This window comes from Anser cygnoides, chromosome 2, assembly GCF_040182565.1.
Source record: "Anser cygnoides isolate HZ-2024a breed goose chromosome 2, Taihu_goose_T2T_genome, whole genome shotgun sequence".
In the NCBI taxonomy this organism is placed as follows: domain Eukaryota; kingdom Metazoa; phylum Chordata; class Aves; order Anseriformes; family Anatidae; genus Anser; species Anser cygnoides.
In genome coordinates, this window is record NC_089874.1 from 83,545,118 (window position 1) to 83,572,936 (window position 27,819).

At 38.3% G+C, this 27,819-nt stretch overlaps 1 protein-coding gene across 2 annotated transcripts in view; it reads left to right on the forward strand.

The window, feature by feature from the left end:
- GMDS (GDP-mannose 4,6-dehydratase) overlaps window positions 1-27,819 on the forward strand; it is a 411,524-nt gene that overhangs the window by 151,051 nt on the left and 232,654 nt on the right. For both annotated transcript variants that reach the window (XM_066992543.1, XM_013193585.3), the window contains 2 exons: window positions 5,294-5,486; window positions 6,367-6,471. In XM_066992543.1, coding sequence (XP_066848644.1) covers window positions 5,294-5,486; window positions 6,367-6,471 — 298 coding nt within the window. The remainder of the gene's footprint in view (window positions 1-5,293; window positions 5,487-6,366; window positions 6,472-27,819) is intronic.

The window sequence follows — 27,819 nt, forward strand, 5'->3', positions numbered from 1 at the left end:
TCTGGTCATGCAGCCTGCAGTCCAGAGTATGATGTAGCTGCAGTAGAACAGAACCAGTGCACTGGGAATGGCAGAGAAGCTGGTCTTCTATCAGTACCACTGGTTATTCCTTTACCTCACCAGTAACTTGAAAATTAGAGTTTGCCAGATCCAAAGTTTCATTAAAACAAACACACACACAAAGTATGAGAATCCCTGTTTTCCTGCAGGATATGAACTGTTTAAGAAATACTGGTAACTCTTGTTCTTTCTTCACTCATTTGCTGCAACAATATTGTGAATAGCTTTGGCTAGCATGAAATTTAGGAAGAAATGTTGACTTCTGCTTGCATTTGTAGAACTTATTCCTTGCTAATTCTTTGCTTATAGTTGTTGCTCTAATTTTATGCAGATCACTTTATTATTTCTGTTTTATTAATAAGAGAATGGGGAAGGAGATAGGAAAGAAGATATATCTACAAAAAACATTCATTTTATCAAAGTTTTCAGTCATTTTTCAGTCCATGTCTATTTTGCTAAGAAGTTGAATAGGGCTTTAATATATTAGGAATGTAACCTAACAATAAGCAAAGCAGAGCTATTGAATTGGCCATTTTTCTGTAGAACAAAAAAATATATATAGTAGTTTGGGGGATTTTGGGTATCTTTCAACTACTACTTTTATTGAGTGAGAGGGCAATGAGTTAAGCACTCATTCTGAGTTAAGGGGTTGGAGGCAAGAGGAATTGTTGTGTTCTCCTAGAAGCTTACCTAATGTTGTTGTAGGTGTATAGGCTGATCCCCATCCTCGTTGACACCCTCCACTTCTCCCCAAATTCTTTAGATTTCCTAAAATCCCTAGGACTTTTTCTGTGGTATTAGGACTTTACAGGAATGCTTGGCCCATACTCTGTGTTAGATTTAGCAACTGGAATGTTATGCTTTAAATGCCTGTTCCTAGGGGTAGAGGAGTTTGTTTACTGAGATGATATAAGTGATCCCAGTGGTTTTTATTGGCAGTGGAAGGCACATTGAATATTCAAAGCAAACAGGATTGATTTTAAAGAATACAAAAAGTAACTGCTGTGAAACTTGTAAGGCCTGAACATTTCTGAGCGTTTTTTCTTTATGATTTGCTTTTCAGGTGTAAACCTTTCTCTGTGTTTAAAGATACCTGATATCTATCATCTACTCTGATAAATCTAAAGAAAACTACTGTAAGTTTTTTCAAGAGAGCAAAGATGCTTCATCTGATGTTATATTTAGGTTAGCCACCTTTGCTTTTACAGTGAAAGAATAACAATTTACATTTATATTATCCTATTTCCTCCTGGGGCTTCTCATAAGCTTCCCTCTTATAAGACAGGCCTTCTAGAAATCCCATTTTCTCAAGCTGGGAAGGCAGTAAGGAGATGAAATTTCAAATTGTTATTTATATTCCTTAGTTAGAACATTAGATCATATTCTGCTAGCGCGCACTATTTTTTTGTATAAAGCAAATAGGTAGTATGATTGTCGCCCATCCTTTGGATTGTTTTAAATGACAAAAAGAGATGAAGTATCTCAAAGCTGAACCTATGTGCATGCTAAATTTATATTTATTTTCATAATATCACCATTGTTGACAATGCATTGGTCAGAAGCATGTACTATAAAGTCTGCAGGCTTGCATATAGTACTCATAGACATGATAGGAATGTGTTCTTGTGGAGGGTAATCCCCATATGTTTTCATTTAGATAGTTTTCAGTAAGCTTTTAAATCTTGTTAAAGACCTTGCTAAGCTTAGTTTTGAATGATCAGTTGGGAAACATCATATTTAAAACATTGCTCTATTAAATTCAAATCTTGTGTAGAGATCGAATCTGGCAATTGTAAACAAATGGGGAAAAAAAAAGGAGTTCAGATTCAAAATATATTCAAAACTCATTGTCCTTCTCGAAGCTGTGTGATTGAAGAAACACGATGTGGTATTCAGTGTATTCATATTGTGTCCTGTGATTCCAGAAGCATTGTAACTAATGAGTCTATCCTTTTCTCGAATATTTTATCATCATATGGGTAAGCCTTGCTGTGGAAATTTATACTTGCCTAACAATGTATTTAAATTGTAAAGCAATTAGGGATTAGTCTTGCAGTAAAACCTATACGAACTGAAGATACTCAGTGTATAAAACTCCTGATTAGTTTTCAATTTTCTGAGCCAATTCTGCAGGGTTTTCAGAACCTGAAAACCTGCAATGAAGCACTTTTAACCAAAAATTTAAGTGTCTCCATTTTGTTCTGTTCACTTCTAATGATAGTGTAATCACTGTTTATTGAATGGAATAACTGCTTAGTGAATGGAATAAGGAGAGGCACGTCATAAGTGTATATATTCACAGCACCTCCACAGATCAGCTATGATAGCTCCAAAAGCACCGCGTTCTCATTGTACATGGGAAGGCACTTCCAAGTTCACTCCGACGTTCCAAGTAGACAATTTCTGTTTTGTTGGTATGCCACTTTCCCTTTGTCACAAAGTCTGTCCAAAGAGGGCAAATGAGTTTTGGGTACATGCTTTTCTTTTTGAGAAAACTTTCAGTTTGGAAGTTTATTACAGGAAAAGAAGCTTCGGTTCCCTACTCCAGTCCTTACAGAAACTCACAGAGTTGTCCTTAAAGTTGTTAGGTACACTGCTTTCTTTATGCAGTTGACAGTAACTGTTAGTTTGGGATTTCTGAGGCTAGGATGGAGCATCTCTCTTAAGGAGGTAAGTGAAAAACAGTGTGTATATGGTTTCTCCAAAGCATGATCAAGAGCATCTCTTTTAGGTTTTCTGCTGATTTGCCACTGTCTTCAGTGGTGTACATAGAGACAAGCTTCCTAAGTCAGGCCTTTAAGATAGTTGTCATAAGTTAGGCTGCGTGAAAGCTCTACTCTGTTAGTATTACCTAAACTCTTCTCCACTGGACAAATGTTTAACCTTCAGAAAGTAAGGCTTGATTTTTAACCTTTCTGCACCTGCTCTTACGAACTGTCGTTTCCATGCAGTTTTTACTCTTAAATAAATCTCACTGAACTAAGTGCACAAGCAAAGAATGTGATTCTACAGTCGGTTTCTGTAAGACAACCCCTGTCCTTTTGTATTTTGTACACTTTTGCACATTTCTCTTAATGAGATCCTTGCGTATTTTATTTTATAACTTCAGTCTTCCTGCTGGTCTTGCACAAAATAACATGTTCAGAAAGAGAAATAATGGGGTAATGGATAACTTAGCACTTTTTCATGATCTGCCCTGCTTCATTTGTAACTATTTAGTTGATCTGGTGTTTTATAAAACTTTTACATTCTTAACTTTGGATTAGAATCAAATTAAAACCCAGCGTGAAGTTACACTGCACAAAATGTCTTAACAGTCCTGTGTTTTTGGAGCTGGAGCTTTTAGTGGATAAAACCATTTTTCATTTTCTTGAATGCCATTCTAGTCTAACCTGCACTCCAAAATGAAATGAGTTTAGCGGTCTGAGTCCTGTCCCTGGTGAACAATAGTCCACATTACAAAAACACCAAACCCGCACAAAGCTGTCGGTTTCTGCTCGGGAACACTCAGACCCAGCCAGTGTGAAGGCAGAATTACCTCACACCCTAGGGAGTGATTTTTCTAGGTGAAGATTGAGGTCATTCTTAAGGCAATAGGGAAAAGCGGATCTTGTGAAACTGGTCTCTGCAGCAGCCAGCGAGGGCAACCCCTGGTACTGCTACTACAGGCTCTTTGTTCGCCTCGGTGACGAGGCTTTATAATGTGGGATCGCTCATTTAAGACCACCTGAGATGTATGTGTACCATTTACTCACGTAGTAGAATATGCAAACAAAGCTTGCATTTTGAGGAGATGTTTTTAGCAGGTTATTTTGGGGGGAAAAATATGTTAATATAAGTAAATTCCTGGTTCTTCTACAATTAGTGTTTTGCCTTTTCTTAGAGGGCTGGGATGCCACTGTAAATATGTGAAGGTGCTAGGCTAGCCATGTGGTGAATATGCTAATTTATGTTAATTAGTGCAAGACTGACTGTATGACCCATTCATTAAGATGTTTCCAGAAGAGTTACTCTAACAGCGAAGCTGAGAGGCCTTAATTGACTGTCATCTTTGTGGCAAATGAATTAAAACTAAACAAAACAAAAATGCTCAGCACTTCTTTAGAAGATCAGTGTGTAGTTTTAGCTGTGTCATACTAGGTTAACACAGAAAGTATCAAGTTTCATATTTTTTTTTTGGTTAAAAAAAGAGAGTTAAATTTGTTTTCATACCAATAGCTATTTCAGATCAAAGCTATGTGAGAACATTTTTATTTTGGATAACAGTAATACAATTTAGATTATTTCATACTTGTATTAAAATAACCATAAGTGCAAATGAAAAATAATTTAATTACTTTGATTTCATCTGCTGTGTAAATAAGCCTCAAACCTCTCGTGATTACTGAGCAGAGAAAGCAGCTTAAGAGGAGAAGTGAATACTGGGCTATCTGTCTGAATCTTCAGAGAGCCTGAAAAAATACCTGGCAAGTGTAAAATTTCCCATTGATTTCTCTGTGATAGCTCAGCTTGTTGGGTGAGGGTCATTTACCACCTTCTCCACCCATAGCTGCCCTGTCACTGAACACTGAAGAAGAGGGCATGGTAGGTTTGTACTCTGCTTTTGGTAGTGTCTCGCTAAGCTCTGGACTAGATCATATAACGAGGCTGTAACATTGCCATTGCTGTAGAGCTTGTTTCATGAAAGTCTATCATTCATCAGCCAGAGAGGTACACGTAAATTAATTCTTCCTTTTGACGGGGCCATGGAGAAGATCGCTCTAAATGTCCATTCCCTTTTGCGTTTTTTTTTTTTTTTGATGGTGGTATAAACAAGGATTTTTTTAATAAATGTTCATGCTATCTTACATACTTTTGGCCAATTTTAACCAATTTCAAATATGTCAAAGATATTAAGCCCAAGTGAATATTGTGCAAATTGGCAGCTGTGGAAATGACAGAGCACCTGATAACGTTCCCACTGTAGGGGAGGCTTACCCCTTACTTCACATGGGAAAATGATCCTGAGAGAGAGATCAGGGAACACCAGTCTTTTGATTCTGCTATTTATGGAGCCACTTGTTTATTCTTAGAAATCCTTTGAGGGTACTTCTGTAAACTGAGCATCTACTCTGTACAAAAGTGTCTAGATGGTTTGTGACAAGTGATGTATTGCTTTGTTTGGTTGTACATGATCACTGCATGTTCTGGTTCTCCTAGTATAATTGGTGTTTTTTTCTTTCTCTCCCCCAAGATTTCATTTGACCTAGCAGAATATACTGCTGACGTTGATGGAGTTGGCACTTTACGGCTCCTGGATGCTATTAAGACCTGTGGCCTTATCAACTCTGTGAAGTTCTACCAAGCCTCCACTAGTGAACTTTTTGGAAAAGTGCAAGAAATCCCGCAGAAGGAGACCACCCCTTTTTACCCAAGATCGCCTTATGGTAAGAGCTCGCTGATGCGTGTGTCAGTAGTGTCTGTCTGTCTGTTCTCCCTTCTCGTGTCTCAGGGCTGAAGTCATTTGGGTGTGAGATTAGAATGACGATAGAGCTAAAGTGACTAGACATGTTGAGAGGCATGCCTTTATGAATTACTATATAAAAAGTATTTGCTGCCATTGCCTGGGGGTTGGAAATTACCATCTCACTTCACAAGACTCTCTTCATTCAGATCAGAAGTTGAGAGTTCTTGTACGGAGGAGGGGGAAGGGTGGCTCTTCCCTCACAAAGGATTGTAAGATACCACTGAAGTGATAAGGTTTCATGATTTTTGTTGCCTAAATGAAAAAACTCCCAAGAGCTCGTTTCTTCCGTCATGAACTTGCATTAAATTTGAAACACTTATTAAAGCAATGCGCATGGAAGACTTTGGTGATAAAGTTTCAAATCAATTTGAGAGTTAAGGCACCAGATTTTCACTTTTATTTCTCCGAAGTCATTTCTTTTATTAGCAGAGGTCACCACAGTGGTGTATTTCACACGTTCTGGCTGTGTTAATTATATTGTAAAAGAAAAAGTGCTATGCTTGAGTGTACATAAGAAAACAAGTGAGAGAGTGCGCTAACACTTCCTGACTGGTTCTGGGGGTGTGCAGAAAAGGAGTATTTTCCTCTTCAGCTGCTCTTTATTGGGCTGGATATTCTTTCCATATGAAATGTGACACATCTAGGGAATTAATCGAATTCTAGCACACTCCGTTGTTGAAACATGGCCTTCACCCTGCATGTAAGAGAGATGTGCATATGTGTCTGTGTCTGTCTGTATATGTGTCTGAGCTGTGCACAAGTGGAGCAGATGTATGTAACGTCTTAAATTATTTTTGTAGGGGCAGCAAAACTGTATGCCTACTGGATTGTGGTGAACTTCCGAGAGGCCTACAATCTCTTTGCTGTGAATGGCATTCTCTTCAATCATGAAAGTCCCAGGAGAGGTTAGAAAATCCATGTAAAAACTGTTCCTGAATTTGTGTGCATCTGACAGGAAAAATGAAGCAATGCATCCGCAGGTTTCATTTAAACTTGCCAAAATGCTGTAGTGAGGGTGTTTGACTTGAGGTAGCCAGCACACTGTGTTTAATGTGGCACTCGTGGCAGTCTCAGAGTCTGCAGTATAACAGTTTTCACTTTCAAGCACCATATTCCATTTTGTAGCCCTCTGGCTCTGAAGGGAGGCTGGGGTAGCTGATTTTGTGTATCAGTGCTCTCCAGAGCATTTAGGTGGGCAACTGCATAACAGATGCAATCTCAAGTGTGACTTGTACTCAAGATTTTTATTTGTATATAAACACCAAATTAAGGAGCATAAATAGTTGACCCTCTAAATTCATTAGAATAACGAGTACAGCCCGGTATATTTTGGAAACTTGTGGATTATTACCCTTACCTTCTGACAAGATGGCTTTCAACACACAGCTTTAAAATGCCTTTCTGTTTAGTCCTTAATAGCAACACATTTTAAACTCCACTTTATCATCCTTTTTCCTCTTGCAGTAGTTTATGAACAATTAATACTGCTACTTAGTTTGTGAAAAAGTCCACAGTTGATTAAAAGTCTCTTGTACAATGACAGCTTTCCTTAGCCCTTAAAATACTGTGACTTAAAAAACACTCTAAGATTAAACTTTAAATTAACACACACAACTGGATTCTCAGTGCAGAAGCCTTTTATTGTGGTCTGTTTTTAAATGAAAAATAAATTCAAATTTTACAGGAATGTAATCATGTAAATTATAGCCTGGCACAAAATATAATAATTTTACTCATACTTACAAGTGTAAAATGGACCATAATTGCAACTGTTTGAAAAAAAAAAGAAAAAGGAAAAATAGTCAATGTCAATAGGATTTAAATAGGGATTTTAGTGTTTGTGAGTCACAGCTGTAAAACCTTATAGTATGCTGGGTAGACAGCATTTACAGTAAGTGATGCATCAAATCTTCGGTGGCAAAAGTTGGTGCAGCACTTCTCGCTGGAGCAGATGTCAGTATGAGTTTAAAATTAAAAGAGAATCAAATTCACTAAATTGTTTCATTGAGAAACCCTAATACTTTGCTTTCTTTTAAACAGTTCACTGCAGTATATTCGTGGTGCACCATATAAACTGATGTCCAAATTGCTGAGTTATAACGAAGCAATAAAAACCACTTGAACAACATAAAAAATGGGGGGAAATGCAATGGCAAATACTAATCTGGCATGATTTCTTGTAATATTAAAGAGCTATAGGATGAGATGGAAATTACAGGAGCATATATGATTTGTGCCATTTTGAAGGAGAAAAACTTCAGCGTTCATTGCTGTTTTGATCCTTTTGACGTTTGTTCCAGCTTTGATACTGCTGCAATGGAGTTTCCAATCCGAAATTTCATTTCAACACATTTAATATCCCTGTGGAAAACCTGAGTCTGTGCTTTGAACTCTCAGGCTGTACTTTTAGTTGTTTGTATGTGCTAGAGGAAGTTTTAAGCCCCATCTGCCATCTTGCCTTAGAAATAGTTTCAGCTGACACCATTAGCCTTAGCAGGAGCACAAGCAGTGAAAGCAACCTGTAGCTATGGCCTGCTGCCATTTGCTTAGTGTTTTTATGTGAGAATGTCTGAAAATTATAAAGAGAAGGTAGTTTTGAGGTTGTTTCTTAACAGCCATTCATCGCTTTCCTAATGTTTTTAAAGACTGCAAAGGTGCTTTGGGAGGAAAAGGGGATTTAATTGGGTTACCTAATTCCTATGCAAAAATTATAATATACGTGGACATTTTAATATATCTTATGGTTTAGTCTTCTTTTTTATTCTACTGACTTCAGAGGTTGGAAATACATAAATGAAACAATATGTATTTGTTCCAATATTTTAGACTGTTATTCCAGTTGATTTAATGTTACATTGCTTCGATCAAATACAACTCCCTTTTGATGGTGATACTTTTGCACTCAAGCCATAACATCCAGGAAATCAGCAAAGAGCAGAGGTGTGTAGCAGCGCCACTTGCTCAGTTGTAGAGTTGCACTGTTCAGGCAGACAGTACACGATTTTTCCCCATACCTGAAGGGTAAATCATACCTATGAAAATCACTAAAAGCTTCCTACAGTGAATGTATTTATAGGGAAATCCTGAGAAGAGAAATAAATCCTAGTGTTTCTTGTAGGCAGGCATCCATAAGGTATATTATATTGCAAGGCAATGGCAAAGATTAACAGAATGCGTTTTTGGTACTGGTAGCCTAAGTGTGGACTGTGATCAAATACAGAGGTATTTGTATTTGATAAACCAATATTCATGGTGAAGGATGCTGAACTGAAGCAGATAGTCACTGAGTCTGAGCTGAAAAGACGACTCTAGAGTTTGATTTGTCTTCTCTTCGTATAACATTCAAGTATTTTACTTCTGGGGCAGCACAAGAGCCTAGTAAAAATGAGAACTGTCTAATCAAAGAACTGCTTCCTTGAGACTGGAATGTAGCAATATACATAATCAGCAGATCGATGAATTTTATTTTTCCTTAATATCGCATCTCAGTCTGCAACATAATTGATATGAACACTGAATGCACTAAACTTACCTGAGCACAAACTGCTTCATCAATACACAGTTTAGTTATATTGGTTCCATCTTTAACTTAACGAGTTAAGTGAAAGAGATTGGGAGCAGGTGGGAAGATGTGAGATTGTATTTTTTTTTTGCAGAAATACTCTTCTTTTTTGCATTCTAGCTTAAGAAATTCAAGCATTACCTTTGGATAAATGCCTCTACCTAGCAAGATAATTAAATATTTCTCTTGTTAGGCTTGTGTAAGTTGCTGCATATGAACCTAAACAGGAAAACAAAGCTCTTCTTACATCATCTTTGAGCCTTCAGTTAGTGCAAGGGAAATACACAAATAGTATTTTTTATCTTCATATCACGGTTTATCACTGCATCCGCATAATTCTTCACTGGTATGTTTCCCTTCAAATAACATGTAAAAGGTTTGAAAAATAGAAGCATAACTACAACATGTCAACCTGGTGCAATACAATGGGAAACTTGGAAAAAAAATAGATTTTCTGCCTTACAGATTTATAGGGGAAACACTTCTGTTGAACCCATATTCTTCTAAGGACAGTATAGGAAAAATCAAACAAACAACACATCTTACTTCAGAATACTGATCCTTCTCTTTAACCTTCCCAATTTTCAATTTGGAAAGGATCTCCAGTAGTTAATCTCATGTGTCCTGTATAATGTAGGCAAGTCTGTGCAGAGTTCATAAGGGTACAGAGTGCTTAAGTCTACTGTAAGAGGTTTCTTATTTTTGAAATTATGAAGACTTGAGAGAAGTGCTGGCCTTGAGGAGCTTGTTTGATTTTCGACTTTTACCTTGCTCTTATACCATATAAGAAGAATACAATATCTGGAGTAGCTCTTAAGATGTGACACTATACTGCAAATCTGAACACTTAAGCTTGTTGTGTGGGCTTGCTTTTAAGTCTGGTGTTTCTTGTTCTGATATCCCCCGTGACTTAAAAAATAAAAAATAAATAAAAAAAATCACCAGTGATAAATTCCAGATAGCTTGAACCTGCTACCTGAGCCTTGCATCTTAAATTGGGAATAGTACACCATTATCAAATTGCAGAAATACTTGGATCCATGCTCAAGAGATGCATACATACGTAGCAACAGAGGACGTTATCTAAAATCTCATATGGAGTAGAATAAGTGGCAATGTAGTACTTCCCTTTCAAATTTTCTACTTAAGAAATGAGGTATAATTACCTCATATAATAGGTATAATACCTAATAATATGTATAATATCAGTCACTTTTTTTTTTTTTAACTAATACATGTTTTTCAGCTCACACAAATCAACATTGCTGCACTGAAGTGAACAGGGTCATGTTGATTTGTTCTGGATGAGCATAGTATTTCAAGTGATGGTCTGGTAACGTCAGATGAGCATAATCTGCCTATTTTGGGGAAAAGACCAGTATTGACAATACACCTTGCTAAAACTGGTTTCTTGGTTGCTGTTATCACTTTTTACTTGAGTGTAATTCAATTGTTTCCTGATTTATGGCCATGCCAAGGGATAGTGGGATTTTCCATTTCTGAAGTTTATTTACTGTCTAAACGTTATCTGAAAAGCAAAATGCTCTCTACAGTGCTAGTATGCTACAAGATGATCTCTGTTTCCAAAATCAAGCATACAAAAGAAACCCTAAAAAGGTCTTCCCAGAAAAATCAGGGAGGTGTACATTAGGATAGAGCTGAACTATGCCTCCGTAGTTCTCTTGTGCAGCCAGATGTCGTAACCTACTGTAACAGGGTGTTTTTTCTATCGTGCTTCAGAGAGCCAGCTCCGAAGTCATGACCTGCCAGGCTCCAGTGGGTGATCTTGTACAGAATGCTTGTACACACACTGTCAGAAAGCTGGACACACGATATTGTGGGGGTTTTGTTTGTTTTTTCAACAAAATTATGGAATACCAAATGGGGAAGCTGGTGCCCAGCAAGTTTCTGTTGGTGGTTGAATGTGGCTCCCAGTATTACCAGCGTGGAAATATCTGCCCTGTAGCAATATTGGAAAGGTATTTCGGTTCAGTGAGATGACGGTTTTGACAGTGGAAGAGTGAGGCAATTAGCAAGTCTAGTTTTCAGGAAAGCTGGGGCTCGATCCAAGCCTTTTTTACACCATTGGAAAGGTTCCTGTTCTTTTGTTGGGCTCTGGATCTCACTAATACCTTTTTTTTTTTTTTTTTTCTGAGTAAGAAAGCAAACTACTTGTTGACAGTATCATTTGTTTCTTCCCACACAAGCTCTTACTTTTTTTGCTCCTTGGTTCTCCACAGAGTTTTCTCAGGTTTACAACATGTGCCTTTGGATGTCTGAGATAACTCTCCGATTTGGTTAACCACTTCATTGCTTGCCTCATCTGATCTTTATCTGGCAAGATGTACAAACATGTACTGCATGTTTCCTGACACAATGCAACAGAAGTTTTGTTTTTTTGTTGTGTGTTTTTTTTTCTCTCCAAGTAATAAATACTTTGCCTCCACACATGACATCATTGTGTAGATCATTCAGTAGGGAATTTTTGTTTGTCTGATACCAGCTCTGGTAAAGCAGTTGTCATCAGACCATTGCTGTATAGCCAGAGGGAAAGGATACAACTGCTCATTTCTATGATCTCTTTCAGCCAGGAAGGAAATGGCTAGGTGTTAGATTGCAGGCTGAAGGTTGTCAAAGTACATGTAGCAAGATTAAAATGAAAAGAAATCATGATTGGAAGAGAATGGGGAGTGTTCCTTGCTTTTGTTGTGCAACTGGATCACGCTTTTGCCAGGAAGGAGGGGGTAAGGGGTTTCTTTGCTTGCTGTAAATGTGCTTGGATGTCTTGAATTTTCTTGTTATTACCTTTTTTTTTTTAATTATTTTTTTACAAGCTTTCAGTCTCCCTTTTGCCTCTATTTCATAGAGAGGGCAGTAGCAGATGGTGACATCTGCTACTGAATTTCACAAGAAATCCCTCCAATCCTGACAGTAACAGCTGCTCTTCTGCATCTCCTATAAAGAGATGTAGCCAACATCTGTCAGATTTCCCTTTCTCAGTTCTGTGACTGAGGTGACTAATTTGCTGGTGTCCTTACAAATATTCTGTGCAAGAGGGACTTGTCAACCCAACACCACTGGAAGTACTAAGGGCCCTCTTTTTATAAGTTTAGTGAAAGATGCAAGTATATAGAATTTTCAGTGCAGAGCTATTTATCTTTTATTTACTATACAAACTTCTAAACTGACAAGTACATCTGTATAGCAAAAGTCAACAGAGCGTTGCTTGTGCCTTGCCGACTCCTTGCTAGATGAGAAGAATGCAAACTGGCTAGTTATTGTCAGGGATCGTCTGCCTAGCATATTGAAAACTTGGTGTCAAGGTACCATGGCCAATGTAAGAGGAGTTACTCAGACAGTTGTGTACTGCGTTGCAGCCAAGATCATTTCATGCTTTTTAGTTTGCATGTTTCAACAGAGAAAGCATGCAGTGTCCTGAAGACATGCATTCTTACTGGCTTTTTCTCCCTGCTGTGAGGCTGATCCTGCTAAGTGATCCATGCAGGTGTTTTCTTATCTACACATGCAGTCAAACGTCAGTGGGGATAAATATGGGCATTAGGGTCTACTTGTACAGATGGATTTGTGGTAATATTGACCATAATAAGAGAAAATTGCCAGGTAATACCTCTCTGCTATTTTAGCTAGTTGCTTGTGTTTTCCTATGAGAAAGAGCTGACCTTCCAGGATAAGTGAATGCAGTTAATTCTGATTTTGAACCTGATACTGACTGACTAGATAGTACTGATAGGAGCACATAACAATATGCAGGGATCATTGTGGGTCTGTCTAATTTTTGTGTGGCTAATAAGTCATCTTCATCTTGAGTTCTAGGCAATACTCATATATGAAGGCAATGTAATCACACCAAAATATGAGCAGGCTTCCCTCTGTGAGCTTGGGTTTTGGAAGCAGTGCCAGACTTCTGATATGAGAAATGAAGGCTATGAACATTCCTGCATGTGCTTGGCTTTGGGCATCCAGGTTGTCCAGGTCAGACCATGGAACTTGTTTGAAATAGGAACTAAACAATCATGTAAATGAACTGAATCCAGATATAAACATATATTTTTCTCAAGTGAGTCACTGATAAAGGAAAATGCTGTGTTGAGCTGGACATTTATTGAAATCTTTTTGAATAAGTCTTATGAACAGTAGTTTGTGGAAGTCTTTCTGATTTCTTAATTATTTTTTTTCTTGTCCAATACTATAGCGTATCCCTGGTTCTATACTTCTCTATCTGATGTACTTTTCTGGGGTCTGTCACCAGTTTATCTAAATAGTTATGGATATAGCTCTTACAAAGTCTAAGTAATTTCTTGCCTGTGGGTTTAGACTTTTGGAACAGCTGCATTCGCAACCCAGATCTCTCCTTAAGCAAATTATTATCTTATCAGATACATCTTCTTGTCATTAAATCATGTGCTCCCTTGTGGCTTATTCCATGTTGAGAAGAAAGTAGATTACACTTTTTGCTGTTTCCCATGATTGATTTAACTTTTTCTTGTAATCTCAAAACAAAAACAAAAAAAGCACCCACCCAATCTAGAAAACCTTGCCATGTTTCATTTCTCAAGTTATATTAGCTGATAGCAGGGTTACTTTCTTAAACTGTGTGATTGTGGACTTTTTTTTCCATCTAATGAAATATCAACTCAAAATAAAATGTGGAAGATATGGAAGTCAGCAATGGGAAATGGAGTGGTCAGAGCATGTACCTTATCTGTAGTGTTCTTGTGGCTTCATTAATGCACAAACTTGTGGCAAGGTTATTAATATGGATTACATGCCTGTTTCTCTGTTTTTCTTTTTTTCCAACAGTTTGCAAGTATTTATTGTAATTAAAACTGTTACCATATGTAAGTAGATGCTACTGTAACAGTATATTTCACTGTGTTCTATCTCATCCCTATAGAATGATAGCTGCTAAAACACAGGGTTGTAGGTCACAGTTAACAGGTTTCCCACAAAACCCTTCGGGGTTGCTCTTTGATATGGGAAAACAAGAGAAACAACAGAAAATACAGTACTGTGTTCCCTCTACTTTCTCATAACTTTTGCCGTAGGACATGTGAGTGTGGGAACCACTGCTATAGAAACGCTGCAAGATTTTTATTTTTGATGGAAAGAACTTAATTTCATGACATCAAATGTGAATAGATTGCACATGTAACTAAAGAATCGGCCAGCTAAATAACTCAGACCTCCCATTGACATCCTTTTTTTCTCATTCATATTAAAAACCTTCCATTAAGAGAGATTAAAGGTGTTTATTACTTGCATCGATATTAATCAATAGGCAGCTTGAGAAGATTTACAAGAAACTTAAAAAATAAAATTAAATAAAACAAAAATCCTGCGATAATCCCAAGTCTAAGCAGGATGAATCTGGAAAATTCAGAGCTCATTTTAGACTTAAAAGAAATCCAGATGAAATGAGAAAAGTATTAGCCACACACAAACATTTTACTTCACCTTTCTTTTAAAATCTCTTGCAACATTTGATTTAAAATTTTAACACTCTGTGTTTGTTGTTTTAACACTTTTCTCTTTGCCACCCCACATCTTGCCCATATTCTCAGCTATTGGTAGGCATGTGTATATCTATTAGGGATACTTGAGTTGTCTGGCATGCTATGTACTCTAACTTACATTCAGTTTCTATTTGCTATAGACTTTAAAAAAGAATACGAGGTCTTCTGTTACCTTTATTGCACTTTCTAAACATAAATGAAAATACTGCATGCCTTCAAAGATCAGGAACAGTCCTTATACCTCCCAAATTCTACATAATTCTTGAAAATGGAGTGAATTGAAAATAATTCCTCGATGTAAGCGTTTTGTTGATTAGGGATGGTACCAGTGATATGCTTCATTTTATGTATTTATACTGAAGTGCCATTGAATCTTGAGCCAAGCCAATTGAGCAACCATAGTAGGCATTTGAGTTTGTAAATGCTCCTTCTGCTCTGCTCGGTTGCATAAATTAGGTGTAAGTTATTGCATACATCTGTAATTGCAAAATAGGCCATTAATGGCTAATTTTAACATGTTTTTCAGTAGGAATGGGTCTGTCTTTTCTCAGGTTTTTCCATTCATTTTGATATCCTCTAGATGTATTGTAGGGAAGGTGGGAGATAACGGAGGTTTTCTGTCACCTGTTGGATTGGGAAATGGGATAGACTGGTGCTGGGAGTGTGTTTTGCTGTCATGTTCTATTGGAGTAGTCATTGAGGTATCATGGACAAAAGTCTGCCCTTTCTGAGAAACTAGAGAGTATGCTTGTACTTTTCTGTTCAGCAGGAAGGTGTGCAGCTATGTATCCTGGACTGTAATCCTGTTCAGATATTATTTCCAGGTAGTGGTATGATTCACCCCATCCTGAGGAAGGTGAGGTTTTATTACTTAATTAAAATTAATGTAATCTCCTATTTTCCTCCTAAACATACGACAGTAGTGAGTGCTTGAATCCTGAACACATCTGTTATGAATTTCAAAAGGAGTTAGAAGCAAAAATCGCTCTGACTTGTTGAAAATCAAATGGCTGTCATGCATCTGGGGTAGAAGGTGGCTCCATGGGTCTCCTTTGTAGCTGGTGTGTCCTCACAGAAATGCTAGTGAGAGTCTTTCTCTCGTCAGCTTGGTGTGGCCTAGCACCACAGCCTTGGTTCACGGTCTCCACTTACGATGCTCTAAAAGCTTTCCTTTTCTGAAAAAGTTTTTATGTTCTCATAGTCTCAAGTCCATTTCTTTAAATCTTACTCAGTGCATCTTCAGGTGAAGATGCTACTGTGACTGATTCCATTAACTAGTAAAATGAGCATGTAGTACAAATAATATGCATTTTTCTTTACACCTGTTTGAATCCACACACACACAAAAAGGTGTAGCATAGCATATGTTATTACAATTCTTCTAGTGTTAGGAGATTTAATGACAAGATTTTTTGTCCCCACAGACCATGCAGTATTTAATAAAAACATTTAAAGGAAGATTGGTGTAACAGTAACTCAGGCTGTGAACTTGAAAGTTTGATTTCATCTAACAATAACAGTAGGCAAATGCTACCTTTGCTGCCTAGTTCTACTTGTGCTTGTGTTACTAAAGAAGTGGCAGTAGTTTTTGTCATGTTGGTGAAACCGAGATGAATTGCCAACATAGTGTAAGAAAACTAACCAGTGAATAACAGGTCTTTATTAAATTTTTACTTGTCTTGTAATGATGCTTTTCTTAAAAAAAAAAAAAATCTTAAACTATACTTAAATGAAAAATAGTCTCTTTGTTTTGAAATCATGGGATTAAGCAATTCTGGGTTTGAGTTCATTAGGGTGCTGCAGTTATTGCACAACTTTGGTCTACTTGCAAGTAAGTGAAGTGTCTGCTGTCACTTCAGTTCTACAGGTTCCTTGTGGGTTTGGTGGTGGGGTGACATCATCTGGTTTACCGTCACATTTATAGACAATGATAACCAGGCATCAACACTCATGGAGGAACCCACAGAGTCATCAGGGAACGTTCATTTTTTCCAAAATTATCTATGTGTGTGAGTATGTGGATGATGCTTGCAAATGGTTGCCTGTACTTGAAAGTCTGATGAAAGAATTAGTATGTTAAGTAGAATTTGCTGTAAAAGCAGAATAAGTAGAATAATAAAAAGAATAAAGTTGTATTCATTGTCCAGTGTGATCACGTACATGAGGATTCATTCAAACTTAGTTGTTTTTACAAGTTAAAGTCAGGTGGCTTAATATTTAATACAAAAGATTTGGTATTGAAGAAAAAAATCTGAAAGACTTAACACATTTTAAAATATGCTTTTTCTGTAGAGTATTTAGGGAAAACATCAGCTTGGACACTGTTTATTTAATCTTTATTGTAAAAGTAGAAATAATTTGGAATATTGAATTTTTTCTTTAACTGCACCTTTTGTACGGTTTACTTTTCTGGCTTGGCATAGTATATAGTGGTTGTGTTTTCCTGTTGTGGTGGTTTTGTTTGTTTGTTTGTTTTATCCTGATATCTTTTTTGGGTCTTGGTTATTGAAAAAGTCAGGGAACAGTTCCCCATCTAACCAAGTTATGAACAAATCCTTTTTTCAGAAAATCTGAGGCATTGCTCCATTATTCCATGTAAATTTCATTTAATTATAAAATCCTGAATCTAAACATACACTGAATAAGAACTGTAAAAAATTCAGATTCACATTTGTAGATCAGATTTATGTCTTTTAACATTTATGTGAACTTTCCTGCAATATGCCTTTCTGTCAAGAAAAGCTTTCATGAATATCTGCTTGTCTGTCCGGAGTACCAGATCTCTACCCCTAATTTTTTTTGGCAGTCAAGAATAAGTTTTTGTCATTTGATGGACTGTCATTTTATTTAGTTTGCTGCTTCTTCAGAGTAATCCAGGTTAAAACAAAGGTTTGTTTTCCAAATGCACTTGCCCCAAGAATCCAAAGTTTCTGTTTCTTGACAGTGTTTGAACCAGGCTTCTCTAAATCCAGTATTCCTCTGTGAAACTGCCATATCCCATGGTTTCTGCAACACCTTCACTTCCAGGTTTTTTCTTTTTTTTTCCCCCATTATCCCCTGCTTGAATTGGATTAAGGCATTGCCTTTTACTGTTCTGTAGCCTATCCGGAAAGAAACGCTTATGCAGCCACATGATGCAGTAAGTTCTTTTGAATGTTTTTGCCTTATAAAACAGAGAGTTTTATAGCTGTGATCCTCCAAAAACTTATAGAGACATCTTGGTGCTTACGGGCTCTGACTCCTAAGTCTGGTTCTGTTGTTTTTAAAAAGAAAGTTGTTGCCATGAAGTGAATAATACTGGTCAGATTTTCAAACCTGCTATTTAATAACAAGCATTCAGATTTTTCAAAGGGCTTTGAGGCGTACATATTGAAAGGATGGGTGCTTTAGAGAGTCGTTGCAAGACAGAACCATAATGGTAAGAAATATTTTTCAGAGGACATGATAATTCCATGCTTCTAAAAGCAGAACAAGTCAACTGTGTAATGATGAATGATGTAGGCAGTGGTTACCTGGAAGTGTTTGCTTAGCCTCATTTCCCTTTTACTCTAAAATAATGTTTGTGGGGAAAACTGCTAATTTTAATATATTTCACTTAAAAATGAAAGAGACATTGTGTTTCCTGAAGCGCAAGAACATGGACTTGTTATATTTGAAAAATATCAATAATTGAAAAAGAAAGAAAAATACACACACACACAAAAAAAAGGCAAACAAAAAAAAAGTAAAAGAGTGAAGAACAGGTAAATGGTTTGGTTCAGATCTGATTTGTATTTGAGTGTGACTCAAGTCAGTTCAGTTTCTTCAGATCGATAATGATTGGTATGTCTGTATCAGTTCAAGCTGGAAAATGTAAACTTTTGAAATGTAAAGTACGTATGATAACGGAACTTCCTCTGGCAAATTTTCTGCTAAACAATTATTCTGATCTGTAATCAGAAGTATTTTGGTTTTGGTTCAGTTGTGAATTAGTTCAGCAAAGACTTCAGGTGACGGTGCAGGTTCGCTTCCCATTTTAGAAAAAATAGTTTAGAACAATTTTATATTTCAGTTCGGTTTGACTCTGAGGGAAACAAAAAAAAATAGCGTTCTCATAGTTGGGCGCTACTTAGCTACATTGCACACTTCACTCTGCTTGGGTAAGCTGCTTTATTGGGCTGTAGCATACCTCCTGGCTGGCGTGCAAGAGTACAGTGCTGCAGTGTCTGACTAACGAGCAAAATGGGGGGGATGTGTTGGTTCGAGGGGAAATATCTTACTGGGATTAAAACGTGGGAATAATCTGTAAAGATTTGGTATTGAGCTGAAGTGGTTTGAAGAATGTTTGTGTTTGTGTTTAAATCCACATGATGATGTGCCTATGAGAAGATCAGGGAAACATGGACGTTAAAAAAAAGAGGGATGATATGAAAATCTGAACCTCAAACCTGAATCTTGAACCTGCGTTTTTATAACCTTGTCATCATATAGGCTGTGTAAAGAGAATACTTCGTCATGAATAAAATACTGTTTACTGAATTCCATTGAAACTCTTGAGAATAACTTAAGAATTTAACTTCGTTTTAGTAAGCTGATATGCCTATAGTGCTGGCTACTTTTAAATCCCTCTGCAAATATTTTTGTCGTGTTTAAGTTTATTATTTCTGTATAATTGCTCACAATTTGATTGTTTTTTCTTTTTTAGTAATTTAGGGTTGGTTTTTTTTGTTTGTTTTCTATTGGTGGGTGAGATGTTAGGGGACATGACTGGTTTCTTCAGCAGCCTGTTAGGGGCTATGCAGAAACATGACCAAGAAGCACTTTTTTTCTGTCATGTTACAATTTAACTATTTTAAAAGGAAACAAAAAAAAAGAGGATTAAAGATTTAATATAATTTTATTCCTGTGTACTTCTAAAGGTGGTATAAAACTGATTGGTGTTAGCTGATGTGGCACAGTTCAGCTTCATTAAGAATCTGCAGAATCATGACACTCAGCAGCTCAAAAGGTTATGGTGCAGAGAGCGTATACAGTGCCCTTTTCCAGAACAATGGCACGGTCACTGTTAGTACTGTGTGTGGGCATAGGAAGAACAGATGAGAGAGGGCAGAACCATGCCACAGCACTGGCAAAAGGACACCGTTGCCCTTTCTGTCTGCAACCCCTTTTTAGAATCCCACTCAAAGACATCAAACTTGCATGTGAGTTCACAGCACTGAATGCAGTTATTGAAGGGCTCAGTCCTGAAAGACATGAACAAACTTTACATGTTCTAACAAAATATTTGAGATTTTGTTTAAGAGTGGTCTGTATGACACCAGTGGGTATGTTTCAGAGTACGTTTGAAGTCTGAGATAAATCTGAAGTATGGTGATACAAAGATGTTTGCAGTCATCTCTAAGTACTTCTATTAAGAAATAGGGCCTTCAAAATTTCAGTGTTAGACCAGTATCCTCAGTGATTTACAAGGTCAGGCTTTTATGTCCACATAGCCTAATATGAAAATAAAAAGATGTGAAGCAAGGCCACCAGCTTGACGGAAGAGGTTTCACTGTGAGGAATGCCCTTAAACATAACTAGGACACTTCAGCCATGGGGTAGGAGGTGTTAAAAATATGACCAATGTAAAGTGGCTGGGAGAAGCTGGATGGGAAATGATGCTCCCTCTCATCAGTTCATTTGATAGTCCCTGGTTCTCATCTTGCCAAGTGACAGGTTCAAAGCAAATAAAGAATTTGACTTCATGGTGTGTTTGTGATGTTAACAATTTGTTGCCACAGAATTTTGTAGGTGTCAAAAATTTTTATGGCTTTAAAAAGCAATTGAAATTTGAGGAAATGTGACAAAAAACATACTAAAATCCCTAAAAGCCAGAAGAGAATAGCAATAAATGGTTTCTCTACAGAGCTTGGGGATTTTGTATGTATATTTCTCAAGAATTTGGTGTTGCTAGTTTTTGAGAGAAGGTACCAGACATGGACTTTTGTCATCCTCGCTGAAGCTGTTTTTGTTGTTCTTGCATACATTTTTAAGAAAATGAAATCATGCGGTAAAATTTTACTCTTAATCATTTTTTTGCTCCATCGTTTTAAATAATAGAGAACATATGATTTGGGCTTTTCTGATATATCTTTATCTTCTGATAAATCTTTTCTGATTTAGTGCCATCTGTCATATTTATTTTTTTTTTTAGCTATTTCTGTGTTACTAAAATTAGATTTTTATCCTAGTTTCCCCTTTGCTTGCCTGCCCCTTCCCTCCCCCCTTTAATAACTGGGAAATGTTTAATATTTGCCATGAAAATAAGTCCTTTGTTTTCCAATCTTAATTGTATTTCCTCTTTACTTAAATCTTTGAAAGAGCGAGAACATAGTTTTCTAAGCAGGGTAAGAGGTCATTGTACTAACTTTCCTCCTGAGAAAGGAGCAACAGTTGTGACTTAATTGTCACTGAGGATGCTGATGTCCTTTGGGTACATGGCATCAAGAATCGTTAAGTAATTTAGTTTGGAAAGGACCTCTGAGTTTGTCTGGTTCAGCAACCCCTACTCAAAGCAGGGTTAGCTTCAGAGTTGAATGAGGTTGCTCAAGGCCTTGTCTAGTCGAGTTTCAAATAACTTCAAGGATGGAGATCCCCAGCCTGTTGTTCACCCATCCCATTCCAATGCTTAGCCATCTTCACTATAGAAAATACAAGTTGCTTCATATCTGAAGAGAATTTCCTGTGTTGCAAGCTGTGTCCGTTGCCTCTAGCACAGATGTGCAGTAGCTACCTCAGAGGAGACTGGCTCCATCTTCTCTACAGCCTCCTATTAGGCACCTACAGGTGGCAATCCTGGGCTCTTTAAGGTTGATTGAGTCCCTTTCCTTCAGCCTCTCCTGCGTGCCCTGCGCTCCAGCCCCTGACCCCGCTGGTGGTCCTCCCTAAAGGCTCTCTCCAGTATTTTCAAATTTGTCTTGTAGTGGCTACACCCAAACTTGACCCTGTATTCCAGTGCTGGTGAGATGTGGTCTCACCAATGTCAAAGAGGAGGAGGAGGAATCGCTTCCTTCAACCTGCTGGTGATGCTTTTGGATGCAGTTCTGAAAACATGCCTGTCCTTTGTGGCCCTGCTGTTATGGCCTAGTTCTGCCCCTTACTGACTCCATGGGCTTTAATGTAAACATGCTCGTCATCGAGGAGGAAAGCCTCTACTTCTTCAAGATTTGGGGAAAACTTCATGAGAAGATCTTCACTATTCCTCTAGATTTCTTCTGGGGGGGACACCATGATTAAATCTATTATTTGCCTGGGGCATGTGACATGAAACAACTATGCAGCTGCTAAAATCTGAATTTAAATTAGCTGTGGAAAAGATGAGGAATCTCTCTCTGATGGCATAATATGTATGGTCCAGAAAATCATAAATAGAACTGATTTTTTTTAGTAGATCTATCTTGTATCATAACAATTGCCAAAGTGTTTACTCACAGGCGCAAAATACTTAGAGAGTCTCCTTAATCTACGGTTATTGTTGCCCTCTCGTCTTGACCTTTGTTGAAGTGTTTTATAAACAATTTAAAGAATAAATGAAGTATTAGAAACAGTTATTATAGAGGAGGCAAAGTTATTTGCTTTCCTTGAGTGAAGGGATATAATTTATAAAGGACTGATTATACTAATCTGTTTTCTGGGTAGCCTGTAAGTTTACTTTACCATGGCAAGGGAGAATAACAGAGAAATTGTGTCATGGGAGCCAAGTAAGATATTGTAGCAGTAGGAAATCCAATTGCCTTGTTTTACAGCCATTTGTCTTGTCCGTCGTTTCTGTCAAGTGATCATTTGAATCAAAAGCATTTAAAGAGATTTTCTTCCTTTACAGTAATGAGAACAACAGAGACTTCAGTGCTGCAGGACATTCTTACTAGGTCTTTCCTTCTTTAACATGGCTACCTGCCAGCCCGTGTTGTTATTAGAAGTTGCTTCATTTAGTACATTTTATGAAGTGGCTCTGCCTGGCTTCTTGACTGTCACCGAGGCTATGAGTCAAGAAAGAGAGCAGGAGTGGAGCTCTGATTCAGTGGAGCCCAGCAAAGAAGCAGTTTAAGCTGCGAATATTAATGGGAAGCTTTCTACTTCAAACATTTTCTTTTCAAGGTATGCATTCGTATCAAAAGAAAAACACTGCAAAAAGCAAGTTTGATCTCTTTGCCTTACCGATTTTAACAAATTGCTTCTGCCTTGCCTTTTGTTTACAAAGCTTAGTGCTAGCAAAATTCCCTTGTGACCCATGAAGGTTACACAGGCGCAGAGCCTACTACCATGAGGTTGGGGTGGAGATTATTTGATTCCAGGTCTGAGAGAAAAGGGCCATTTCTAGGAGGGGAACGGCTTCAGGATCAGAAGTTCCCCCGGTAAGCCTGCAAGCCGTTTTCACCTCGGCTTTGCACTTCTGTCAAGCAGGGATGAAAAGAGACTTACAGGTCCCGGAATCATCAAAACAACGGAGCCTGTTGGCTCCAACACAGCTGGAGCTGGGAAAGAGATGTCTGTTCCTCCTCTCTTATGTGGCTTTTTCTGTCTCTTTTCCGATCTCCCTGTGAGGCAGACAGAGTGGAGGCAGTAGAGCAGCAGGAAAGAAGAAAGGGTGACAGCGGCTGTCTATTCCAAGTCAGAGGACAATTTTGTAGTGTCCCTTTGCAATTAGAAGAACATTTGTCAACCCTGACATCTGCCAACCATAGCTCTGCAGCCCCAAGAGAAGCTTATCTTACTGAAGTGCTTTTGACTGTTTTCCCAAGCAGAGATGAGAGAAGGCACTGCCATTTCCAAAATCAGCATTTGAGTGAAGAAATAGGGCGGGATGTTGCTGTAGACACATACATAATTACATCTTCATTTCTAGTGCTTCTGGCAGGAGCAGAGGGGATTTGGGCAAGATACCTTAATAACATGCGGTTGGTGTCGGCATTATTTGATTCTACCTCCTGCAGGAATTCTGTATCCTACAGTAACTTTCCTGCAGGTCTAAGACTCTTTTAGAAATATTCCTTAGCAGTTTTGAGACACTACACTATTGCATAGCAGTTTTGAGACGCTACTATTGAGACACTGAATATTCCGTAGCTTTTACAGTCATCATTTTGAAATAGTCAGTAAATTCCATGGGTAAGCATTAGGTACTTTGTCACCGAGAGGGTTGAGGCCCGTGTCCAGAAGTATGTGGTCAGGGGAAGCCAGTTTCTGAAAGCTGATTCTTTGCCTGCTTCATTCAGAGCATATGGGGGTGCTCTGGGGAACAAATGTAGATTTGGCTCTGGCTCAAGGGAGGTCCCTTGTCATGAGATGACATATGAGGGTTATGCATAGAAGTACCAGACCCTCACACTCCCATACTGTGCAGCATTTCACAGCCTGGAGATAAACAGACTGTAGCTGTTTTAAAATAACAGCTATGTTTTCTCTCTGTTTGCTGGGCTATTAAGCCTGAGTCATCTTCCAGGTCCATCTGTCCTGTAAGTAAGATATGATACTTTCTACCATATACCTCTTACCTGAAACGCTGGGCATTGTAAACGTTCTTTAAAAAAACTCTCATGAATAATTGCCAAAAGGTGGTAGCTACAGTATCCCCAACAAATGTACGTTATGAATGGTCCTCTTTTTAAGCCTAGAATTCCTTTAAACATGCCTGTTGGGTTTTGAGTACCTGCAGTTAAATGGTGTTGCTTTTGGCAGGGCTTGGTGAGCAAATGAGGCATAATCTCTCTGATCTCAGTAGTCTGGTCAGCCAGCCATGACATTCTCAGTGTCTTTTCTTTCTACACCCTGTCTGAACAGAGCCATAGCCCAGGCAGCTCTCAGTGGGGTTGCCAAAGATTACCATGTGCAGTGAAGCAGCAGATGGCAGGACAGTGGAAAATATGCAGTCCCGATCCCTGGGTTCACATGGGGTTCAGGGTTAAATTTCAGCAATTTCCCTCCCTGCTCCTCGAGGCCCTCTATAAACTGTCCTTTGAGAGACAAACTTCTCTGTGTACACTTGGGAACTGTTTTAAAATTCATTTTTGTATAGTTTTGAAACTGGGTTCTAGACTGCAGCTGGAAATCTAAGAAGGCTGTGTCTGTGACCACAGAAGTTAGTTTTTTTCACCATCCAAAGACATTTGTGTGAGCATAAGCAATGAGGTAAATATGAACACATCCTGAGGACTATGAAGGGGGAGAAGGGAATATTCCAAACTTGCTTAGCTCAAAAATTGTGTAGTGAGTGAGTAAAGGGTGTTTCCATAAACTTAATTCAAACTTGTACCTGTGGGGTCTGATAAGGCTGTTATTTGCACTCCCTCCCACACCCCCGTGGGCTTCCTCTTTGTTATTACTTGCACAGGATGAATATTTCTCACCTGAATGACTAGATGTTCAATATTTGGGGCAAAAGGGCAAGAAAGCAGTTCTTTGACAACAAACTTGCTCTGTGCCCCATTCATGGCACCCTTCAGGCCATGCACAGAGAATGGTTTCACCCCTTTTTGACTCTTCCAGGGTCCTTTTCTCCTGTTGTTTCAGAAATACTAAGATACTTAGTTTTGTGAGATTCCTGTAAAATATTGGTATTTTATCCACTTTCGTTAGGTGAGAAAATAAGATGTGAAAAAAAGATTAGTATCTGCATTTATTTTTTGGTTGATGTTAAGAATAAAACTGAGTGCTTGGTAATCAAGTACACAGAGGACTGCAGTTCTTTACTTTTCTGAGCTTCAGACTCCATAGGACTCCTGCTTCATTCCTCACAAGACAGTAGTTTCTGCTACCAGAGCAAATCCTGCACAGGGCACAATCTTATTAGGAAAAAAGTATATATATATATAATTAATCCAGAGGTATTTCGTGAAACTGTATTATTGTACATTCAAAAACAACACTGACGCACGTAGTGCTAGAATATTTAGTGCTAGAATTTACGGCTTTCTTCCTGAACAGGCACAGAGTTTTTGTATGTGCATGTGAGAGTTTCAGAGAGCATGCACAGCTACCTATGGGGTTGCTAAAATTATGTGAAAGGTCCCACTAAAAATACAAAGCCAGGAAATCTAGAATTGGGCTAACTTTCTGTCCTGGTTTCACCCCATTGTGCTTAAGTATTGTAGGCATCTCAGAACAGCAGGTGATCCGACTGCCTCTTCTGTTCCTAGAGGAAGCGTAAACTAACTTAAATGGGAAATATCACAAAAACAGGATAACAGTGAATTTCAGGAGTCCACAAAGGAAGACGCGTTCTTAAAAATACTGATATTAAAAGAGCAGTGAGTATAAAAAGTTGAACTTTGGAAAATGGACATTTTGTTTAGACACTCTTGTCATTTAATTGCTTTCCAAATGTTTTGTACAGCTGATTTCTGCTCTGTTTTCTGGTTTCTTATGCAAAATTATCGTGGTAATTGGACGTGTTAATGGTAGAATATATAAGTTTGGGTTCCTGTTTGTAAACTTCAGTAATCTAATCTCAGTGAAACTGCACTTAGTAGAAGTGCATCTCCTGCATTTACTTCATCTTAGTAGGAAACTGGGTTCTCTATGTATATAGCTGCATATTTATCTTTAATTTAAGAATTAATTACACTAAAAATACATTATTCCCACATGGAAAGAATGTGCAAGAGTGGGATTCTATTTCAGTGAAAAAGTCAGAAAAAGCGAATATTCATTGAAATGCATGTACATTTTAAACAGCTGCTCTAATGGTACTGTTTTCCTACATTCAAGTAACTTTCTCAGTTAAAAGGTATCTTATTTATTCACCTCAGTGTCTTTTTCAATTAAAAACGAAAATTAACTTTATTCCTGGGATTTGTCCCAGAGTGTGGGTTCGCTTGCAACAATGGCTTTTATGCAACCTCCTGACGTATCTTCTCATGTGGGAGAGCTGCCCTTCTGCCTGGTCACGTTTTCCATTCAGGTTTTGGATGTGGAAGCTGTGGGCCCTTGCTTAACTCCACAGTCCCCTGAGAGTGATCGTGGCCTGCTCTGAAATAAGGACAAAACTTTTTATGGTAAGTTTAGGAAACTGGCAGCAGCTGCAGCTAGGTGAAATGATGTTTTCATTGGCTCTCTGAATGCAGGAGGTCAATACAGCTTGGCCACACATATCCAGGTTTTTCAGGAGCAGAAGGACCATGCTGTTTTGTTGGCTTTCACTCTGCCTGATATCTCGTCAGCTTGTCTCTGCACTTCCTTCCCACTCTCTTCTTACCCTGATAGGTTTGGGGGTTACTTTAAGATGTGGGTGTTTTCTCTGCACAACTACTTTGAAGTGCATTTCAAGGAGTTTCATTGTTAAAATCCTGCTTTTGAGGAGTGTTGCTTTGGTTTTGTCCAAGATCATGTCTTCCAGTGCTGTCCTGCTCTGTTCTCAGCACCCCACTTGTCCCTGTGCAGAAGCAGAGCTGAGGAAAACGGGGTGGCTGGGGCAGGCAGGGTGAGCTGAAAGCACTGAGAGAGTCATGCCAGCATTGCTGGTAACACATCTGTTGTGAGTCCGAAGGGGTATCTGTAGCTGGAACAACAACTCATCCTTGTAATGGTAATTGATTTATGCATTGAATTCTTGGGATCATCAGTGGTGTTAGAGATGTACTTCTCACTGCACCCTAGCTGAGTGTCCAATTATTCATAACACAGAAAATGGAAGGAAATGTAGTGTCTTGTATTTTACGTGTACTCTTCAAGTACTAGAAAAAAAAATATATTTCCTGCATTTGCAGGAGCTTAGATTTCTTTCTCTCCTCCCCTCCAGCTCTCCCTAGTCCCTTGTTACTTCTGGGTGAGCTCTTTGCCCATGGCTCTTCACAGCTCCCTGCCAGTACAGTTTGACAGTGTTTCAGGACCCCCTCTTGGCTGCTCCAGGACACCTGTAGCAAAGGGTGGTTTATGACAATTGAGACATATTTACCAAATAATGCACTAAGGGCTTTCTACAGGGTGCCTTGAGGACTACCACTGTCACAAAGCTATTCAGAAGAAAGCCCTAAGAAAAAAAAAGAAAAAAAGGTTGAGCAACAAAGCTCAAAAGGGGAGTACTTGGATTTTAGAATATCTCAAGTCTGTCCAAGTGTCCAACCTGTCCAGGACTGTATATTAGTTTGTGTGGGAAGCAAAGTTTCAACTAAGTTATTTGTCTGTAGCTAGCCCATTTTTCT